The sequence below is a fragment of the Crocuta crocuta genome, unplaced genomic scaffold (assembly GCF_008692635.1).
Source record: "Crocuta crocuta isolate KB4526 unplaced genomic scaffold, BGI_CrCroc_1.0 scaffold168, whole genome shotgun sequence".
Taxonomy (NCBI): domain Eukaryota; kingdom Metazoa; phylum Chordata; class Mammalia; order Carnivora; family Hyaenidae; genus Crocuta; species Crocuta crocuta.
In genome coordinates this window covers 1,005,599-1,026,941 of record NW_027532591.1, presented here as the reverse complement: position 1 = coordinate 1,026,941, position 21,343 = coordinate 1,005,599, and the positions used below count along the sequence as shown (strand labels likewise).

General features: G+C 35.6%; 1 protein-coding gene across 3 annotated transcripts in view; it reads left to right on the top strand.

Annotated features, from left to right (window-relative positions):
• SPATA6 (spermatogenesis associated 6) overlaps window positions 1-21,343 on the top strand; it is a 148,044-nt gene that overhangs the window by 77,982 nt on the left and 48,719 nt on the right. For all 3 annotated transcript variants that reach the window (XM_077779766.1, XM_077779764.1, XM_077779767.1), the window contains one exon: window positions 8,147-8,187. In XM_077779766.1, the coding sequence (XP_077635892.1) occupies window positions 8,147-8,187 (41 nt within the window). The remainder of the gene's footprint in view (window positions 1-8,146; window positions 8,188-21,343) is intronic.

Here is a 21,343-nt window from a genome sequence, read left to right as displayed (position 1 = left end):
TAGGTCTTAGTAAATTTCAGCTGTCATTATAATACTATTTATTTATTATATTTCTGAAAAGATAATGTCTTTTATGTTTAATTTATAAGAATCTTTTTCATCACAGGTCCTGATTCTACTGGTTAGACAAATTACTTCTTAAGCTCAATGTGAAGATGATGTTTAGGAAAAAGACTAAATAGTATTGTATAATTAGGGATATTTGAATGTTGTATCTATAATCATAGACTAGTTGGCCAGCAACATTCCCCAGCAGCCCTTAAGTGAATTCAGTACACACTGAGAAAGGCATAGAAGAAGAAAAATGAGACAGAGTAAAAAATACAATCATAACTTGTAGTGAGCTCCCATCTCTTTCTGTTTCTAAACTGTAGTGTACAGTCTCTCTCTTTTTATAATGCGGAAATGAAACATTCTTCTCTGAGAACATGCAGAATTTGTGTTTCTTTATTCAGCTTTTTTAGCATTAACAGGGAGATAGATGTGGTAGTTAATAAATCTTTTATAACTGTGGTATCAGATTATATGAAATTGGGAACAGAGGTTATACTCTGTTTCCCTTCTTGGAAGAAATTGATGGCCATGGAAAATAAGGTTTAAGAACAAGAAAATTGTTGTTTCTTTGGAAGATGTTTTTAGAATGCATGTAAGCGTCTCATGTCTCTTGACAATTGTAATACAGTTTCCAGTAACTTGATCAACGCAGTCAGCTACCTATGTAGAAGTAGAATCCGAGAGGTCATTAGTGAGGTCCACATTTTTTTCTTGTAACTTTCTATTTAGACATAATTTCAGACTTAAAAATTGAAATAGTATAAAGAATCCCCATATGCCTTTCAGAATCCTCAAATGCTAATATTTGCTTCCCCTCTTCTTTTTTCTGTCTCCTTCCCCCTCCCTGCCTCCATCTCTATATGTATGTTTTTGTATAAACTTTCTTTTTTTTTTTAATTAGTTAATGTTTATTTTTGAGAGAGAGAGAATGAGTCAGGGGAGGAACAGAGAGAGGGAGACACAGAATCTGAAGCAGGCTCCAGTCTCTGAGCTGTCAGCAGAGAGCACAACACAAGGCTCAAACTCATGAACTGTGAGATCATGACCTGAGCCAAAGTAAGACACTTAACCGACTGAGCCACCCAGGCGTCCCTAAACTTTCTTTTGACAAGGACATTGATATGGACAGAATTATGTTCCTCCAAGATTCTTATGTTGAAACTCTAACCTGAAATGTGCTGGTATTTGGAGATGGGGCTTTTGGAAGGTAATTACATTCAGATAAGGTGGGGCTCTCATGATAGGATCAGTGCCCTTATAAGAAGAGAAAAGATCTTTCTCTCTCTTCCTGTGAGGACACAGGCAGTAAGTAGATGGCTCCCTTCAGACCAAAACCAGAGCCCTTCCCAGAACCTGACTGCACCGGCATGTGGATTTTAGACTTCCAGCCTCTGGAACTGTGAGAAACAGATGTCTGTTGTGTAAGCCCCCTAGTCTATGGCATTTTGTTATGGCAGCCTGAGGAGACTAATACAGATATTATCTTATATGATGCAATTATGAAAAGCAGAAAATTAACAGTGATATAATAATAATAATAATAACTAATCTCTAAACCTAAATCACATTTTGCCGCTTGTCCTAATAATATCTTTATAGCAAAAGAAATTCCACATCATGCATGGCCTTTAGTTGCCATGTGTCTTTAGTTTTCTTTAAAACGGATCAGTTCTTTAATCTCTTTGTATTTGACGTTGATAATATGGAAGAGTTCAGGACAGTTATTTGATAGAATATCTCTCAATTTGGGTTTGATTTCTCCTCATGATTAGATTTAGATTATTCATTCCCCTGAGAATATAACAGAAGTGATGCATGCAACATGCCAGGAAGTATGTGACTGGTGATACTCATTTGCTGACTTAATTAAGATGGGGTCTGTTAGGTTTCTCTGTCACAAAGGTGCTATTTCTTCTCTTTATAATTAATAGGGAGATACTCTGAGACTATTAAATCCTGTTGCTTTGACCCCTTTAGCATATATTGATGATTCTTGCCTGAAATAATTTATTACTGTAAAGTGTGCCAAACCGTGATTTTTAAAAATTCTATTATTCTTTTTACATTTATTACATGCCTTTCTACTATAAAGAAAGAATTTTTCCATTTCATCTCTCTGAAGTCCCTATTCTTTTGACTGCCTTTATCTTATTTTTATTTTATTTTATTTTTTCCTGTCTGATAATTGAGTGGTTGTGTTTTGGGGTCTCATCCACATTGAAATATATGTGAGAATTTCTTATTCTAGAATCTCTTGTGAAAGAATAAATTTTCATTAGTGACCATCTTACTTTAATGGAAATTCTTAAACATTTTCCTGCCAAATTTTCTTGCCTAAAATTTTTAAAGTTTTTATAGGATACTATTTCACCTCCATTGACTATTTTGGTCATCATAATTACATGAGGATGAATTTAACTATATTTGATCAAGAAAAATGACAGAGACCTGGACAGGTTAAGTGGCTTGTTAGAGAGTTCCAGAACATCCCTAGTTGGTCTGAGGACCAGGGCTTCTCACCACAACTTCCTTCCTCCCACCACTCTCCTACTATTTTCTCTGCTTCCATTCAGGTGTACTTTTTTTTTAAGATACATTTTTCAAGCACATTTTCTTTCTTTGGAATTTCTATAATGGATCGCTCTAATTTGTGCAGTCCTTTTGAAGAGGTGCAGCATGTCTTATGCTGCAGGAATGTTTGTAAGCTTTATCCAGTCATTGATGTTTTTGAAAAGGAAATTGAGGGCATCATCCTGGCCCCTTTTTTATTTGCTTAGAATTTGAAAAGACATTAGATTCTGTCTCCCCCTTGGAGGAAACTTCTCTTAGTACCTTCATTTGAAGATTCTTTTATGAGTTTCATTTATACCTAAGATTGTAATCTTTTATGAGTTTCCACTAATCCCTTTGTTTGATGGTTTTTGTTTGTGAAGTAAAATAAATTGGAAATTACATTGCAAATCCTAATATGTCATAACTTGAGTAGATAGCAATAAATGGTAACATTTTACTGTTCTGAGTAAAATAGCATATAGTCATCATGTTTATACTTATTAGCAAAATATTTTGTTTTGGCTTTTAATTAAATGTGTGCCTTCTCATCTCACAGAGCAGTGGGCAGCTGAACCATGTCATTTTTAGGAATTCCTTTTTTAGTTTCTTCATTTCTCTATTGTTTATTAAATATTTTTAACAGATTTAGTAAGCTATGACTTCTATATCATAAAATTCACCTGTTCTGAGCACAAAACAGAGGATTTTGAATTTGCACCATTGTAAAATTGCTACAGTCCAGTTTTAGAATATCCAGAAGAGATTCCTCATACCCATTTGTGATAAATTATATTCTCATCCTGAACCCCTGGATTGTTTCCACTTTTTGGCTATTATGAATGATTCTGTCTTGAACATTTGCACTGAAGTCTTTGCATAGATGCATCTTTTTATTTCTTTTGAATAAATACCTAGGAATGGAATTGCCCGTTAATCTAGTAAATTTATGTTTAACTTTTTAAGAAATTGCCAACTGTTTTCCAACATGGCTGTACCATTTTCCATTCCCACCAGCAGTATATGATGGTCCAATTTCTCCACATCTTTGACGGCACTTGTTATTCCCTTTGTCTCACTGCAATTGTAATTTACACTTAACTAAATGGCATTGAATGTTTTCTTCATATGCGTATTAGATATTTATTTATCTTTCTTTGATGACCATCACTCTTCCAGTCACTGATAAGTTTGCTATTTGCTAAACTGCAGACAAGAAAACAATAGTGAGGGGAAAGTCTGAAACTTTTGCTACTGATACTTCAGACAAAATTAGTAATGTAATAAGAAAGATGAAAACATCAGAGGTCAGAGTAAACAGTTTCTGGTCAATGTATCACAAGTAAACCAGAGATAGAAAACCCATGCTATGTGTCTTTCCTTTTTAGAAGGTTGGGTCCCCTGAGGGATATTAAATGCTGGTTTTATCTTATAAAGTTGGACATCTTAGGGGCACCTGGATGGCTCAGTCTGTTAAGTGCCAGACTTCAGCTCAGGTCATGATCTTGCGGTTCATGGCTTCAAGCCCTGCGTCGGGCTCTGTGCTGACAGTTTGGAGCCTGGAGCCTGCTTCAGATTCTGTATCTCCCTCTCTCTCTGCCCCTTCTCAGCTCACTCTCTCTCTCTCTCTCTCAAAAATAAATAAACGTTAAAAAATGTATAAAGCTGGATATCTTAGCTTTGCTTCCAGTTATAGAGACTGACATATAGCAAGTGCATGGCTGTGTGCTCCATGAATATTCACAGGAGAGCAGAAGCCAAGCTTAGGGTGTTAAATGGGCATTAGGATAGCAGTAGGGTAATTGCTGATAAAGGACCCCAGGGGCATGCTCTTTGAAGGTTCGTAGGTATACATATTCATCAACAGGAACGTTTTGCAATAGAGTAGCACTAACTACCAGAATGGAGTTCAATTCCTTGAAATTATGAAAAAGGAAGATGATGGTACCCTTCAAGGTAGGTTAGTATATACAGGTTGCCAAGGTATGAACTGACTCATAAGAAACACATGTTGGCTGAAACCGTCAGAATAGGGCTCAAGAATTAAATTGATAGAGGGTTCGAGCCCCGCATCAGGTTCTGTGCTGACAGCTCAGAGCCTGGAGCCTGTTTCAGATTCTGTGTCTCTCTCTCTTTCTGCCCCTCCCCCACTCATGCTGTGTCTCTCTTTGTCTCAAAATTAAATAAAACAAAAAAAAATTTTAAATAAAAAAATTTTAAAAGAATTAAATTGATAGAAAGAATGAGCTGATACAAAGATGCTGAGTTTTAGATTAAAGCTCCTTAAGTCCTTCTTGCTTAAAGTCAGACTTGGTCCTTTAAGACTGATTCATATTTGAGCCTGTTGGGTGAGGGCCAACCATGGAGAGAGGAAGGATGCAAAGGCTCTACGTTATAAGGCTACTCCCAATAAGGTTGGTGGTGACCTTCATACAAAGGTGGAGCTTAGTTTCTATAGTAGATGGTTGCTAAGGAAATATTGTGGTGACTGATTGCCACATTTTATTTTTAACCCATATGGTTAGTCACTCCTTGATATTTGACTAATTTAATTATATATCACACCATTTTGTTAACAAATCCAGAATCTGATATCATTTTTGAGCCTAAAGGCACTTTTATTCTCTTGGATGAACTAATCAAAGACCTTAGTTTCATTACTTTTTAGCTATATAGGAAGTCAGCTTCCTGAAATGTAAAGTAGAAAAAACATTTACTAGTTTCATGTATTCTATTAGTCTGCTCATGTTGCCATAACAAAATACCAAAGTCTGAGGACTTAAACAGAGATACGTATTTTTCTCACAGTTCTAGGGGCTGGGAAGTCCCAGATCACGGTGCTAACAAAGTAGGTTTCATTACGAGGTCTCTTCTCTTGACTTGTAAGAAGCTGCCATCTCACTGTATGCTCACATGACCTCCTCTTTGTGTGTACATGGAGAAAGAGACTGAGAGAGAGAGAGGGAGAGCATGCAAGCACATGCGTGTGTGCAAGCTCTCTGGTGTCTCTTCTTAAAAGGGCACTCTTTTCACCATGAGGGACCTACCTTTGTGACCTATCTAATCGTAATTACTACCCCAAAATCCCATCCCCAAATACCATCACTTTGGGGGTTAGGGCTTCAACATATGAATTTTGAGAGAATATAACATTTAGTTCATAACATCTACTTCATGAGGTTATTAGAGAATCAAATAATAGCTAACATTTTTTGCATGTTTGCTTTCTGCTGGCCTCTATTTTAAGTATTAATATTTCAATGTTTAGTTAAAATAATCTCAAGAATTTTAGAAACTCTTATTTTACAGTTGAAGAAACCTGAGGTTTAAAAAAGTAAAGTCAAAGTTGTGATACATACACATCACATTACACACACAACCTGAATTAGCTTTTAATTTTTCTTCATAATTTTCTTAAGTGTGGCCCATGCATTAAGGCCAAGGTCAGCTTTTTCCTCCTTTAGGAATTTTTTCTGATTGCTTTAGTTTTGAGATATTTATCTCTAATAGGACTTATTAATTGCATTAATTGCTTTTACCATTCTGATTTCACCTCTTCTTTTATGATGCTGTTATTCAACTCTGTATAACTTAACCAAAGTAAATTACAAGCATTTCAGGACTATGGGCCATGACTTTTCATCTCCTTTATTTCCTGCTTTTTGAATATAGTTAGTGAGTAATTATTGGTAAAGGTGATTTAGCACAAACATTGGGAACCTCATTAACAGCTTGATTTCTAAAAAGAAAAAAATTATAAGTCTGTCGTATTAGGGTAAGTTTATAAATGTTTTAATATACTGATACTTTTCATATTACATTAGCTGCAAGAAAGAACATACACCAAGTACAGAAATTATTACCTTAATTTCCAAAGTTAACATGTGTGGAGAATTAGGTTCATTATGTCCTTATCATTCTTTTATTTCTCCTGCTCCTGTGGCCATGCTGTACATTATTAGACTTTATGGAAGAGGAATTAACTGGGATTTATTTTATTTGTAATTTTGAAAAGCCCTTGAAATAAGTTGAGTCTTACTGAATTACATGGTGAAGTTGGCCTTGTGTGAAAGACATTGATGTTTCAGCTATTCTCTACAATGATTCAGGACACTTCAAAAACAAACAAGATTTTGTGCCATAAAAGATAGATAATTAATTGACTGAATATAGACTAGGTCTCTATATAGTCTTTTTTTTCTTTTGAAACAGTGGTTTGGGAAAGTAAAATATAGAATGTTAGAGTGCTTTTGACTAGCATGTGTGAGAAGAGGAATTGCAAATTGTGGTCATGATGTATTTGAATGTCAGTATACAGAGATTACAGTACTTAAAGTTGACTCCTTTAAGTAATGAGTAAAAAAGCCCAAATCTACATCTGTAATATAATGGCCCTTACTCTGGGAGAGATTTAGAATAGTTTTATAATCCACTTTGTTACAGATTCTGTGCTAGAAACTTTTATAAGCTGTGTAGTTTTGTCATTACTACGACTCTCTGCAGAAAAGTAGGCATTGTCTTCACACTTTTAAAATGAGGAATAAAACACATTAATTCTATAACTTGACCAAAGTAATATATTTGATAAATGGTAGAATCAGAAATTGCAGCTAGACTTGTTGACTTTGGAATTTGACAGTAATGATGTTGATGATGGTGTTAATAGTAGCTAACATTTATTTTATTGGCTTACATGTGATATCTAATATAATATTTAAAGCAAATTATGATGAGATAGATGAGGAATCTGAGACTTAGAAAGGCTAAATAATGAGGCTGAAGTTATACAGGAGGTGCTGGGGACTGAACTGTAATGCAGATCTATTTGTCCACAGGGTTTGTACACTAATGTACCACATGAGCTACCACACTCTAAAGCTGGTCCTGTTTCCATTACACTCACTCAAATCTAGCATGGACTCCAAGAATGGGAGCACATACAGTTTGATAACGACTATCAAATATATATATTCAAATTATATTTCATCATAATCTTGTTTATCAATTAAAGATTATCCATTTCATATAGGATAATTGGATTAGCAACAAAAAATTTATTCTAGTCTATATTCTGATATATCCTACTCTAATGAAAATAGTATTTGTGAAATCACTTAATTACTGAAGAACTGATACAGATTTTTTAAATAAAGTTTGTTTATTTATTTTGAGAGAGAGAGCATGAGCATGCACAAGCAGGGGAGGGGCAGAGAGAGAAGGAACGAGAATCCCAAGCAGGCTCCATGCTGCCAGCACAGAGCCCCATGAACTGTGAGATCAAGACTGGAGCTAAAATCAATAGTCAGTTGCCTAACAGAATGGGCCACCCAGGAGCCCCAAGAGCTGATACAGATTTTAACTTGTTGTATGTCATCTTTACTTATGTAGCATTGTTGATGGATTTTAAGATAGTTTTGAAAACTGCTGTATGAAATTTAAATCATAGAAATAGAACAGTAGCAAAACCCAAAAATAGAACCAAATTTTTTTCTTTTTAATATGAAATATTTATAGTTTAATTCTTTTATGCATCCTTTTTCAGATCATTCTCATGCTGGCTGCTACCGACCCAAGGATTATAAGGTATGTAGTATAAATTACAGAATGGTAATTGTCCTGGCTTCCACATAAAAGCATATATACATTGCTTATATGTATAGTCAGAGATTATCATAATCATTTAGTCAATAAAATGTACAAACAATAATTGTTATATCATGGAATATCATTATTTTGGCTATATTGTCAAGTGGTAGAATAGACTTTTCATTGAATGGCGTCCTACAATAATTTGTGGCTTTTGATTTTTCACTTAGATTAATTACTTATTGAATGTGTTTGTGTATGTATATGTGTATATATGTGTGTAAGAGAGACTTAGAGAAATTGTAACTTTTAGTAATACCTCACATAGTACTATTTCTAAACTTCAGTCATCCATAGAGCATCCTCATAATTTTAACAGGATCTGCGTGCGATTATGCTATTTTCTTTGAATTCACTTTTTTATTTATCTCACTACTACAGGTGAAAACTCAGTATCCTATGTTTTAAATGGATGACAGTCCTAAAGGATACAGTGAAAACAAAACAATGTTACTAAGTTCAGGCTAGGTAACAATTGTTTTCCATAGGCTCCAGGCATGTTCTCTATTTCTTAAATGAGATAAGCAATGATAGGTGTAGAAGACACAACTATAACTAACTGAGGGTTCCAGACTGAAAGAGAATTGAAAAGATAATACATTTTATCCTTTGTAATTCAGTGTAATTTAGTATATGTCCATGTGCCATGTAAAATAACCCTGTATATCATCTAAAATCACTTGGGGTACCATATTGAATTATCTGCCATACCACTGGTACTTTGTGTCCTACATTTTGAGAAGCATTGCCTCAGAGTTTATCTTTTCTGTTCTTAAATGAAAGCTTCTTGATAAGGAGTGTCATTATATTTTAGAAAACAAAACAAGAACAAAAAAATCATAGCTTTCCTTATAATGCCTTTGCTTATTTATTTGAAAGCAATTTATTTTGTGCTTGCTGGCACTGCATAGCATAGTTTGAGTACTTTGCCATGCTTTGAGCATGATAAAAGAACTATGGGAACAGTTAAGTAATGAGTCAAGGCACTATCTGAATAAGGGCTCAAAATTAACAGTATCATAATCATCTAGGTGGAACTTTATAACAATTCATTCCAGATACTAAATTGAAATTATTGCCAGTGGAGAGTGGGAAATTTTTCAACAAGTTTCTAGATGGTTCTAATGAAGTTCTCTTGACCGTTTATCCAAGGATTGGCATTTAAGAACCACTAATACAACCATGAATATAATAACATTTGTATTGGTGGAACTTTCCTTTGTATAGTATTTGTTTATGGCTTGCCCTTGTTTAAGGCTGATGCTAGAGGAGTGTGGCTTGGCATAATTCACCTGGTGCAGACCTCCCCTGTTATGTGGAATATATTCGAACACACAGGCACACATACTTATGTACATGCACACTGATGTGTGTAATATATGTGTGTGTGCACACACATGTAGGTCAAAAAGCATAATATTCATTGTCTTGATGGGGCTCAGGGAAGTCACTTTAGTTGGCCTACTTAAGGGATAAGCCTGTCTTTGTACATTTCCTTTAAGTTATGCTTCATGACTTATAATTATATATTTATTTTCATTTTTATTTGTATCTTTGTTTAAAATCCACTTGTTTTACTAATCTCTAAGTTCCAGGATGATAGGGGCCTTATTGATCTAGCTTATTGATAATTTCTAGTAACAAGCATATTATCTGATATATGGTGTGGATTCCTAAAAATGTGTATTGTGTGAGTGGATTATTAAGAGAAAATAAGCAAACCAAATATATAAAAATACAGAATGGCAAGATTGGGATAAAGTTTATAGGTCACCAGTATTTATCCTAAAGTAACTATAATCCAGCTCTATGTTGGCTAGTCCATGTAAGGATAGCTGTGTATGTTTACAATCCTCTTTTCCAAATGAATTCTTTGAAAGAACTGAACTTCCACCCATTCTTAATTCTATCCCACTTTCATCTCTGGATTCTTTACTTTTAGGGTTAGAGTAGAAGTTGATCATTCATACTACCCTTGTAAGGCAGTGGGTGGTAAGTAAGCTCATAGGATTATTTTTGTATTCAAGGGGTAAATTTTCATAGAAATGTATGTATAGTCTTGAGCACTGCTATCTTCTCTATGGAAGGAATAAAGGCTCTTCTTATAGGCACACAGTGGCTGGTTAATAAATATTCAGGTAGTAGAACACTAGGATTTCTAACAAGGAAAAATGTCATAGATGTGGGAGTGCTTGCAAAAAAAAATTTCTAGAAAAATGGAACTTTGCCTAAATTCTGTTGAGAAATATATTTTGCATAGACAAGAGAAGGAAAGCAATGTGAAAACATCTTGGGATTTGGAATAAGTGCAGTGTCCTGGGAGAAAAAAGAAACTACTGGTGTCATTTGAGTGGAGGCTATTTACTGAGGGTTAATGGATTTTTAACATCCTTATTTTCTATTTTTCGTGCTTCTCCTTATCTTTTAAATCTGCTGCCTCTCCTTTTAAGATTTGTAGTTGCTTGGTCATTGTATATTCTTTTGGCCAAACTCAACTGTCTTTACCCTGAATGATTATAACCAGTTGTTCTCATAAACAATCATGTTCTTTTAGTTTCATGTCTTTTCTGTTCTGCCATTACTCTACCTGCCTCATTGGCTGCTTCTCTCCCCCATGTGTACTTCCATACGCCTGTGTGTAATAGGCATTCATTTAATACACTGGTTCTCAGTGGACATTGCACCACTCTCAAGGTGGCATTTTAAACATTAACAGGGACTGTTATTACAGTCATTGAGGGGAAGTACTCTTAATATTTAATGATCAGGGACATGAGATATTTTACCAATAATGGGACAATTCCAACACTGACCATAATGGAGGTAAAAAAACATGTTCATGGTTATTAGAACCAGTCTAACTCTACGTAAAACACTTAGTACCTTTACATTGTTTTGAGATACAGCACATATTATAGGAATATAAGTGTATTATAAAGATTATATTTGTTTCGTTAAAAAATATATGGTATAATATTATACCATGATGAAGTAGACAGCAGCTTATTTTCCTGGTTTTCTTGTATGGAATGGCTTATGATCTTCTTACATTTTATTTATATTTTTTTAAATGTTTGTTTACTTTTGAGAGAGACCAAGTGTGAGCAGGGGAAGGGCAGAGAGAGAGAGAGAGAGAGAGAGGGAAACAGAGAATCCCAAGCCTTCATTGCAGAGCCTGATGCAGGCTTAAATTCATGAACCGTGAGATCATGACCTTAGCCAAAATCAAGAGTTAGACACTCAACCAACGAGCTGCCCAGGTGCCCCATGATCTACTTACATTTTAAAACTCCAGACTTATTTATGTAAGTGAGTGCAAACATCCATTATATTTTCTAGAGTAGTCATACTTGACATTTATGTATTGAAGTGTGTATTTTAAGTCATGTTCCATTAATTTCTCTATACTACAATTAAGACAATTCATTGATTTTTTTTTGGAAAGTAGGTATGTAAGTTACGTTTTAATTTTTTTAATTTTTAAAACTATTTTAAAGTTTATTTTTATTTATTTTAAAGAGAGAGAGAGAGAGAGAGAGAGCAGTTAGGGGAGAGGCAGAGAGAGAGAGAGAGACAGAGACAGAATCCCAAGCAGGCTCCACACTGTCAGCACAGAGCCTGATGCCCAGCTTGAACTCACAAACTATGAGATCATGACCTAAGCCCAAATCAAGAACCAACGGAGCCCCCCAGGCACCCCATAAGTTACATTTTTTAATACATTTCATTTAAGGATATAAAAGAGGACAATAAAAACTATTCGTTTTTAACATGAAGTCTGTCTTAGTTTGGGCTACCATAATAAAGACCATGGAGTGGGCGACTTAAACAAGAGAAATTTATTTTTTCATGGTTCTGAAGGCAGGGAAATAGAAACAATCAGGATGCCAGCCATTCTGGTACCTGGTGAGAACGCTCTTCCTAGTTTGCAGACAGCTGCCTTTTCACTGTGTCCTCACAGAGCAGAGAGTGTGTGTGCACATGAGAACACAAAGTCTGGTGTCTCCTTATAAAAATGCTAATCCTTTCAGATTAGGACCTCCCCTGTGTGACCTCATTTAACCTTACTTAATTTCTTACTTCACATGCAGTCACAGTGGGAGTTAGAGCTTCAACATAGGAATTTTGAGGAGACAATTCTGTCCATTACAGGGGCTTTTGGACTGAAGGTTGAAAAATCAATGATGCCATGTGTAATCAGTATCTGAATAAATGAATGGCTGCATATCTAATAACAGGATATTTCTGAAAAGCTTTATAGAACCCATTTTACCTGGGCCTTTATAAATACACCCTTTCTAGCTTCAATTTGGCCTTCATTGTTGCTTGGTCATATTGTTCTCTTGTTGATTTTACAGGACAGTCTAGACTTTCTAAGTTCTGCTTCTCATTTTCTATACATGACTTCATATTCTACTTCATCAGAGAAAATGTCAGTTAGTTGTGGATGGAATTTTTCTCAGTTGTCTTCATCTCTACTTCAATCTTTCTGATAATCTCCACTTTCTTTTTTCTTCTACTCTGCTTCTTAATCATGTTAACACCTTTGCATTTATTTATTTTGACCATAAAACAAAATAATAAAAACAACTTTAATTTGTATAATGGGTTCCAATTTTAAAGCATTTCATATTGATTATATCGTTGCATTATATGCAGCTTTATAAGTTGAGCAGGAATTTTTACCCCATCTTAAAAGACAGAAAACAAATGCTGCAAATCTCCTGGAAAAGGGCTCAGTTTGCATCCCTATGTCTTTATCATCCTCTCTTTCTCCTTCCTTTCACTGCTAGACATTCCAGTGAGCATTGCTTCCATTTCTTTATCCATTACTCCTAAACTATTTGGAGAAAATGAATTTTATGAGAACCCTCAAAACTGAAGAGTCCTTATGTTTCTTTAAAAGAGAGAGGAAATCACCTTAGTGGAACTGGAGAAACAGACCTTGCTTTAGGCAAAATTGTGAAATACATGTGGAATATATGATTGATTTATGGTAGCCTTAATAACACTTTTAACATCCTCACATGCCTTAGCATTGCCTTATTACACTGGGTGCCTCTTTGACTTGGCAGAATATGGATTGTATATGTCTTCCTAAACTCATGAAAGTCAATTTGATGTTTTGATAGCCAGGCATGTGGTATCTGGTGGATACTCACCTAGTATTTGAATTTATGAATGAATATCACATCAAGGTCAGAGTTTTCTGCTTAGATTTTTGTATTGACTATAATTTGGCTGCTCCCACTGCTCATGTTCCTATTATGTCATCACTATATTTCTTATCCAGGTCATGTCTACATTTCTACTTCTGGATTTTAACTCACTCAGTGTAGTAGGGTAATGCTAGGTGTTCTGAAACTTTACTATCACAATGTTTTAACACAATATAAGTTTTATTTCTTGTTAACAGTCCAGTGCATATGTTTCTTAAAAGCCTAGAAGTGACCAAAGTCACTTCTTAAACTCCACTGAAAAGAACCTGGTCACATGGCCATATCTAGAAGCACAGGGAGGAGATGGCTAGTAAGTAGAGATGCTGGGTAGGCAGCCAATCCCCACTAATCTTATGCCACAGAAGAGGGGACACACATTTTAGTGGAAAATTAACCATATCTGACACAGTCTGCCCCTCTGGCCACCAAATATCTCTGCATTCCTTTCTTCCCTCACATAGAACATAATCATGTCCTCCTCAAGAAAGACCACTCAAAGTTCCCTGCAGTCCCTTGAATTTAGCTTGAAGGCCAGAATCTTTGGGTGATGAACAGGCCAGTCCATCAGATCTAGATGTGACTTCTTATGATCCAGTGACCTGTGAATTGACATGATCTCTCCCCATCTCACATTCCCACCCTATCTGAACCCCATTTCTGATATACTTTGTTAGAGCAGCAGCAGGATAGCTGGGGAGATGGGTGACCTGACTTGGACAAGGGAAAACTAGAGGGTAAAGAGCAGTTCTCAGTCTGGAGCCGTGCTGAGCCCTGCCATGTGAGCTTTGTGAAGACCCTGTGCCCTGACAGCAGAGGAATTTCTTTGCATAGACATTGGGGAAATTATGTCGATTAGAACAGTAACTGTATGATTTAAAACTGTAGTGTGAATATGTGTAAGAAGCTTGAGTCTAACTCAGAGGGGGCACGGACCTAAACTAAAACCAACACATGAGTCTGGTAATGTTGGTCAGTGTGCTGCTTTCGTGCTTTGTGTCTTGTGCCCCAACCTAACAGTTGTCTCAAATGGGAGACCTGACAAATCTGCAATTCTAGGAAGACGGGAGGTTTAGAAGCAATTTCTTCTACAGGTGTTTTTTTCCCATGGAGAAAACAAGGAAACCTGAAGAAGTTTTCATGATACTTTGTCAAGTGACCCCGAGGCAGAGTTTTTACTGGAAGGATTGTGGTGTGATGAGAATTTCAGAGCCTCTTCATCCAAATCCAGGATGGATTTGTTAGCTCAGCATGCAGACTAACAACAAAAAGTCACAAAGGTAGAGCTATATTAGTATTGTTAATAAAAAAGACAGGCATCCACTAGGATACAAGTTTTCCAGTCTGATCAGATAATGACAAGATTAGTAAGGGTTCTGCATCCTAGAAGACAAAGTAACTAAGCATTTGGGAAGTTTAACAAAAGGAAATCAGAGCCCAGACTCAACACCAAGATTCATTCACTTCACTATTACAGTCAGAGACTCACAGGAGAGAAGCTTACAAAGTCTCAGAAGAATATAATTTCTAAGTTGAAGGTTTTAGCTGTGGCAGCAAGTGGGTGTCTATTTATATCTTAGTAGACTATTAGGATTGTCAACTGTTAACTCACCAAAACCACCAGAATAACTAAATAATCTGTTGATGTCAAGCAGAGCTGAGTTTCTGACATAATGCTTTAAGGGAGAGCCACCACTTGGACAGTCTGAGTAGTGTCTCTGAAAGGAGAAGGGTAAGGGCAGATATGTATAGGGTTTTAGGTCTGAGCTCCAGTGTTTTAAGGTAGGGCTTTTAATGAAGGAATCTAATTGACAAAGTTTGTGATATAAAAGTTTAGGATTAGTGGATACAAAAGTTGGGTTCTTAAAGCAAGTCTTGATAAGTAAACACCTTATTTGATAAGGAAGGATTTGTCCAGTTGAGTGATCTTTTGTTCTCAGAAGGAAATTATTTGACCAGATTAAGAATCTGTTGTTTTAAGAAGGAAGCTGATTGATGATTGAGTAGACCACTTGTTCAGGTAAATGATTTATGGGAATATCCTGAAGCAAATGATTGTACTTACTGGTTTGTAGCATTATTTTCTTGGGCAAGAATTTCCCTTGAACTCATGGTAAAGTCACATTGAGGTAGGTGGGCCTCAGTTCTTAGATCTGATTTTAAGCCATGTGAATGCAGGTGGTCTCAGTTCTTAGATCTGATTTTAAGCCTTATGAATGCGGGTGGTCTCAGTTCTCACATGTCCCAGTAAAGATATGTATGCTTTTCCATTCATATATTACACATTGGTAGATTTATTTCTTATAGTTTATAACTTATAGTTTGGGCTCCTATGTAAATAGGATTTTTATTTATGTAAATTACATTTATATGTGTTTTACTGATAAATAGGTTTGAAGCTGGTTTTAGTATAACATTCTTGTCATAGATATTCTTGGATTTTTTAAAAGAAACTATATCATCTGCAAAATGAATTTTATTTATACCATTCAAATTATTTCTCTGTCTTAACTTTTTAGTATCTTCAATACAGTGTTGAATAAAAGTGGTGGTAGTGGATGTGGCAGGGACATGTCTTGCTTACTGGCTGTTCATATCCTCTTCCATCTTTTTAAGCCCTTTTGCAGGTATTTAGGACCTACTCTAGCTGATAGACTATCAATGAATATTATATGGATCCCTTCCACAGGGAAGAATAGATGAATTGATATGAACTCTCTTCTGTTTCAGTGACAGTGAGGCCTCACGTCCTAGATCATACAAAGTTATAAGTTGCTCAGTGTGTCTCATCAAAACAGTCTTTAGATAGTTTTTTGTGAAGTGTAATTTCTCTTGCTAACCTCTGTTACCACAAAGCACAGAGAGAAAAATGAACCTTTATTATGTTAAGCCACTGATTTTCAAGCTTAATTTGCTATGCAGCATAGCCTAATATGGCATGCTTTCTTGTCTTGATCCTGTCTTTGATAGGATCATGTCTAAGGTTTCACACCTAGGAGTGTTATTTGCAGTAGATTTTTGTTAAATATCCTTTAGCAAGTTAACAAAATTCCTTTTGAAATTCCTTGCTTTCAAAGAATATTTTTTAATTATGAATGGATGTTGGGTATTATCAAACAGCTTTTTTTCAGCATCTATTGATTTGATACTGATTTTTTTATAGTGAATTAATAGATTTTCTAATGCTAACCTATCATTGTATTCTTTGAATAAATCCAACTTGGTCATGTTATATATATATTTTTTAACATTACTGAATTTAATTTGTTACTCTTTTATTTACCACTTTTTCTACATATGGTTTCTAGTGAAGGTGGTCCGTAATTACCCTTCTACTTTCCATGAGTGGTTTGGTAACATTATTATGATCACAGCGTAAAATTAATTGGGGATATCTTCTCTCTTCTTTGAGAACAGTTTGTCAGTTTGTTCCTGAGTTCTGTAGTTTGGGTTGTTAGTAAATCAGATTGTGAGACCGTCTTCTGTGAGACTTTCGCCTCAGGCATCCTGGGGGCTTGGGCTCTGGGAGTTTTCCACTTGTGAGATCTGCCATAGATCTCTCATATGTCACTGGCCTGAGACCCCCCCTCATGTAAGAGCTGCTTAACTTTGCTTCAGTTTCCTCTCCTATGAAGTGGAGAGAATAAAGATACTTCATTAGGTTGTTATGGAGATTAAACAGATTATTTATATAAATGCATAGAACGGTAGTCTAAGAAGGGACCCCACCACACACACACATACACACAAGGATTGATCTATTTAGCAATTACTTATCATTTTCATTGCATTATTTTGGAATTCTTCTGAATTCGTCTCCAGTGTAAAGAAGGTACATCTTTCTAAAACCAATCCAGATAGCTGAGCATATGGATTTTTAAATTGGGTAAGATAGGAATTGATTATTCACTTGGAATAGGATTCACTCAGGAATGTTCTTGGCAAAACTGAGAAACTGCTTCTCTCTCTTTTGAATGAGAACTAGACTTTCTTCTTATTATCCTAAAAGCAGTACCTATACTGCACATTTTTCCTGCAATCCTTATTCTCAACTACTTCCCAGCTAATTCCATTAAAATTATTTATTTCTTAAATTTTATGTCTTTCCATGACAAAGAAATAGTTGTAGAGCGTGGTGTTTATACCAGACACTAAGTGAGTTCAATAGATACTTACTGGATAAGTGATTTCCTGTTTCCCATGATACGCAGTAGTTAATTCATCTTTCCATTAATTGGACCTTGAAGTTCCTATAAATATAAGATTTTATGGCTATTAATATGATTTAACTTATTGGCTTATCATGGAAACAACTTTTCAGGAATCTTATATAAATCTTTGTATAAACAAACCATTATATATCACAAATTTGAGAAGTATGTCATTTGCATAATTACATTTATGAAATTGCAATAAATTTTGTGTATGAAACTTTTCTACTTCTAACAGTTTTAGAGTGGTTTAAAAATACTAGATTTTTTATCTTGATACATTTTAACATTTGCAGTATTGGAATTGTTCCATACCTGAGGTCTTAGAAATGACATTTAAAGATTTCCATAAATGTGAACAAAAAAAGAAAGCCTTTTTGCTGAAACATGAAGATTATTGTAAACAGAGGAAATAAGTATTATTCTTTCATAAGCTAACCCCTCTGCTTTGTGTTTTCACTGATTTTACCACATTTTTATGGCAAACCTGGAAGATTTTTTGTCCAGTTTGTATATAAGGAAACTAAAGTTTAGAAAGGAAATGACCTGCTGAGGGTCACATAATTGGTAGGGATTTGAACCCAGGTCTTTGGACTGTAAGCCAGTGTTCTTGAGGAATCATCCAAGATATGTAACTCTTCTGTAATGAGCCAAAGAGATAATCATTTCACGTGGTTTTAAAGTAAATAAGTAACCTATAGAAAACTCACAAGAGCTATGGAAATGTCTTAAACTAAGGCTTAAGAATGAAAGTTTCAAATGGATTCTTATCCAAGACCTACCTCCTCATATACCTTTAGTCCCCCATGCAGATATAAAACTTTGCAAAACAAATATTCACTCTAATTCCATGGAAAGAATACATCCTGGGTGTGGTCCCATGGCACAGTTACTTATTATATATCTATTTTGTTCTAATTTCCTTCCTCATTATTTTATCATTACTTGTTTTTTCATGTCTGCCCTCATAGATTATAATTTCTTTGAGGTCTTCTGCTACATTTATTTTTGATTGTTGTCTCCTACCTTGTTCAGTACTTTATACACAGAATATGCTTTAAAATGTTGAATAGTACCGAGTTACAGCATTTAAGCTTCTGTACAATGTACTCCTTTCCACCTCTAAGATCTTGTCTCCTAATACTTTCCTATAGAGATAGCCAAGTTATCTCTTGTGCTGTGGTTCTCTTTCCTTGTGCCTTTTCCCCCTTTCTGAATGCCCTTTCTCCTTTTTTCTAATGGCCTTGATTCCAATCCCACTTCCTCCATGAGACTTCCACCATTCAGACCAAAATCTTTGAATCTCCTTCTGTGTTGTCATTAGGTTGTATTTGACTCAGCATATCTCACTGTCAGTTATCTTTGTGTTTATGCCCCATCTCATCTGGATTGTAAGGTCAAACCCCTGTAACTCTCTAGATCTGGTCAAACCCTTGTACCTCTCTAGATCTGAGTATTAGCATCAGTGAATATTCTGATAAATAGAGGAACATGGCTGTATTTAAAATATTGCTGACTAGTTTGGGGAGAAAATTTAGCTAATAAAAAAAGAAGTGGTCTGCTAACCAACACAACTCAGTTGGCATTGAAGTTAATGAAAAGAAAATAATCTCTATACCATAAACCAAGAGGCTCATATTTGGATAGAATTCTAGAAACAGCATTACAGCACTTTTTTTTTTCTATCAGTCTCTTCATATATTTGTTGAACATGGACATCTTTGATCTTGTTTTTGACATTCACTGTGCTTTTACTTTATCTTTGTGAGCAACTAACAATGAAACAACTTCCAATTTTCCATCTAGATCACATATTTCTTGATCAGTTATTTGGGACTATAACTCAGCCATTTGAATCATGTTCTGTTTGGTTCTGGGATGAAAGCGTGATTCTCTCAGCTGATTTTTGACTCACCATATGTTCTAACTCTGGAAAATAGTGAAGATTGTCGTAGTGTTGAAGCAAAAGGTTGTGTTGGACTGGTGCTTTCATAATAAATGACTTATGTTTACTGTATAAGTAATTCATACACCTAGATGTTCTACGACACACTTTAAATTTTGGAACATCTATAAGATAGTGATTATTAACCCTACTTTACATATGAGGGAAATAAGTCTGAGAAAGATAAGGTATCTTTCTTTAAAGGTCGAATATTTACCAAATAGTACTGCTAGAACATTTGCTCATAAAGGCAGGGACTTAGTTGTGTTCACTGTTGTAATCCCAACACTTAAAATAATGACTGGAGATTAAATATTTATTAAGTGAATGCAGTTCCTCTCTCTCATTCTCTCTTGAACTCAACTCCAGATTATCACTCCCATCACTCCATCAGTGCTACTCGTGTTGGTGTTGCTGATGTCTTTCCAACTGCTACAATCCAAAGGTCCATTCTCAGTCTTTTCCAATTTGATTCATCAGCATATTTAACTTAGTTACTTACTCCCCCTACTTGAAATGCATTCTTCAACTGACCACACATTCTCCTGTTTCTTCCCCGTCTTCCCTGTCCACTATTCAGTCCAGTGTGTCCTTCTTATGTTCTCAGCCTTTCAGTAGTGGAGTATTCCCAGGGCTGTGTCTTCAGATGTTTTCTTCTTTCTATTTATACTCACTTCCGTGGTGATATCACCTAGTGCCCTGTCTTTAAACACCATTTATATCTTTATCCTGGACTCTTCTCCTGTGAATTCTTCTCTAATATGTTGGGTGATTAATAAATTAATAGGTATGAGTAGCTCAACATGTCCAGAAACAGGCTTCTAATATTTACTCTTCTATCCTTCAAGTTGGAAGGGTATAACTAAGTCATACAAGCCCAACTCTTCTGGTTAATTAGGCAGAAAAAACCCTGGTGTTATCTTTGACATCTCGCCCATTAGCAAATCCTGTTGGCCCTATCTTTCAAATGCCTTTTGAATCTGATCACGGTTCACCAACATTGATATCACTCTTATTCAAGCCAACATACTTTTCCATATTTTGTTGTAATCATTTCCTAGATAATTTCCCTGCCTCTGCCCTTGGCCCCTCTATAGACAGTTCTTAACAAAGTAGCCAGTGAGATCTTATTTTAAAACAGAAAAGAAAAGAAAAAAGAGAAAAAGTCACAGCATAGAAGCCTAATATCTACCTTTTTGACCTCATCGCCTACTATTTAGTTCAGCCCTGTTAGTTTCCTTGCTATTTCTAATACATCAGGCATTCTCTCCACCCCATCCCACAGGTCTTTGTGTTTATTTTTCTCTCCTTCTGGGATGATCTTCCCACAGATGTTTCCATGACTTAGGTCTTGTAGTCTTTAGTAAAATCTTCAGGCCTTTACTCCTTAGGTCTTTACTAAGATATTCTCTTTCTCTGTGAGGTCCCCCTTGATTACCTTATTTAAAATTGTAGCTCCTGGGACTCCTGGGTGACTCAGTTGGTTAAGTGTCTGATTCTTGATTTTGGCTCAGGTCAGGATCTCACGTTCATTTCATTGGATTGAGCCCTTTGTGGGTCTCTGCACTGGCAGTGTGGAACCTGCTTGGGATTCTCTCCCTCTCTTTCTATCCCTCCCCTGCTCCCTCTTGTGTCCTCTCCTTCTCTAAAATAAATAATAAAATAAAATAAAGTGAAGTGAAATGAAATGGAATAAAATTGCAGCTCCTGCCCTACATGCC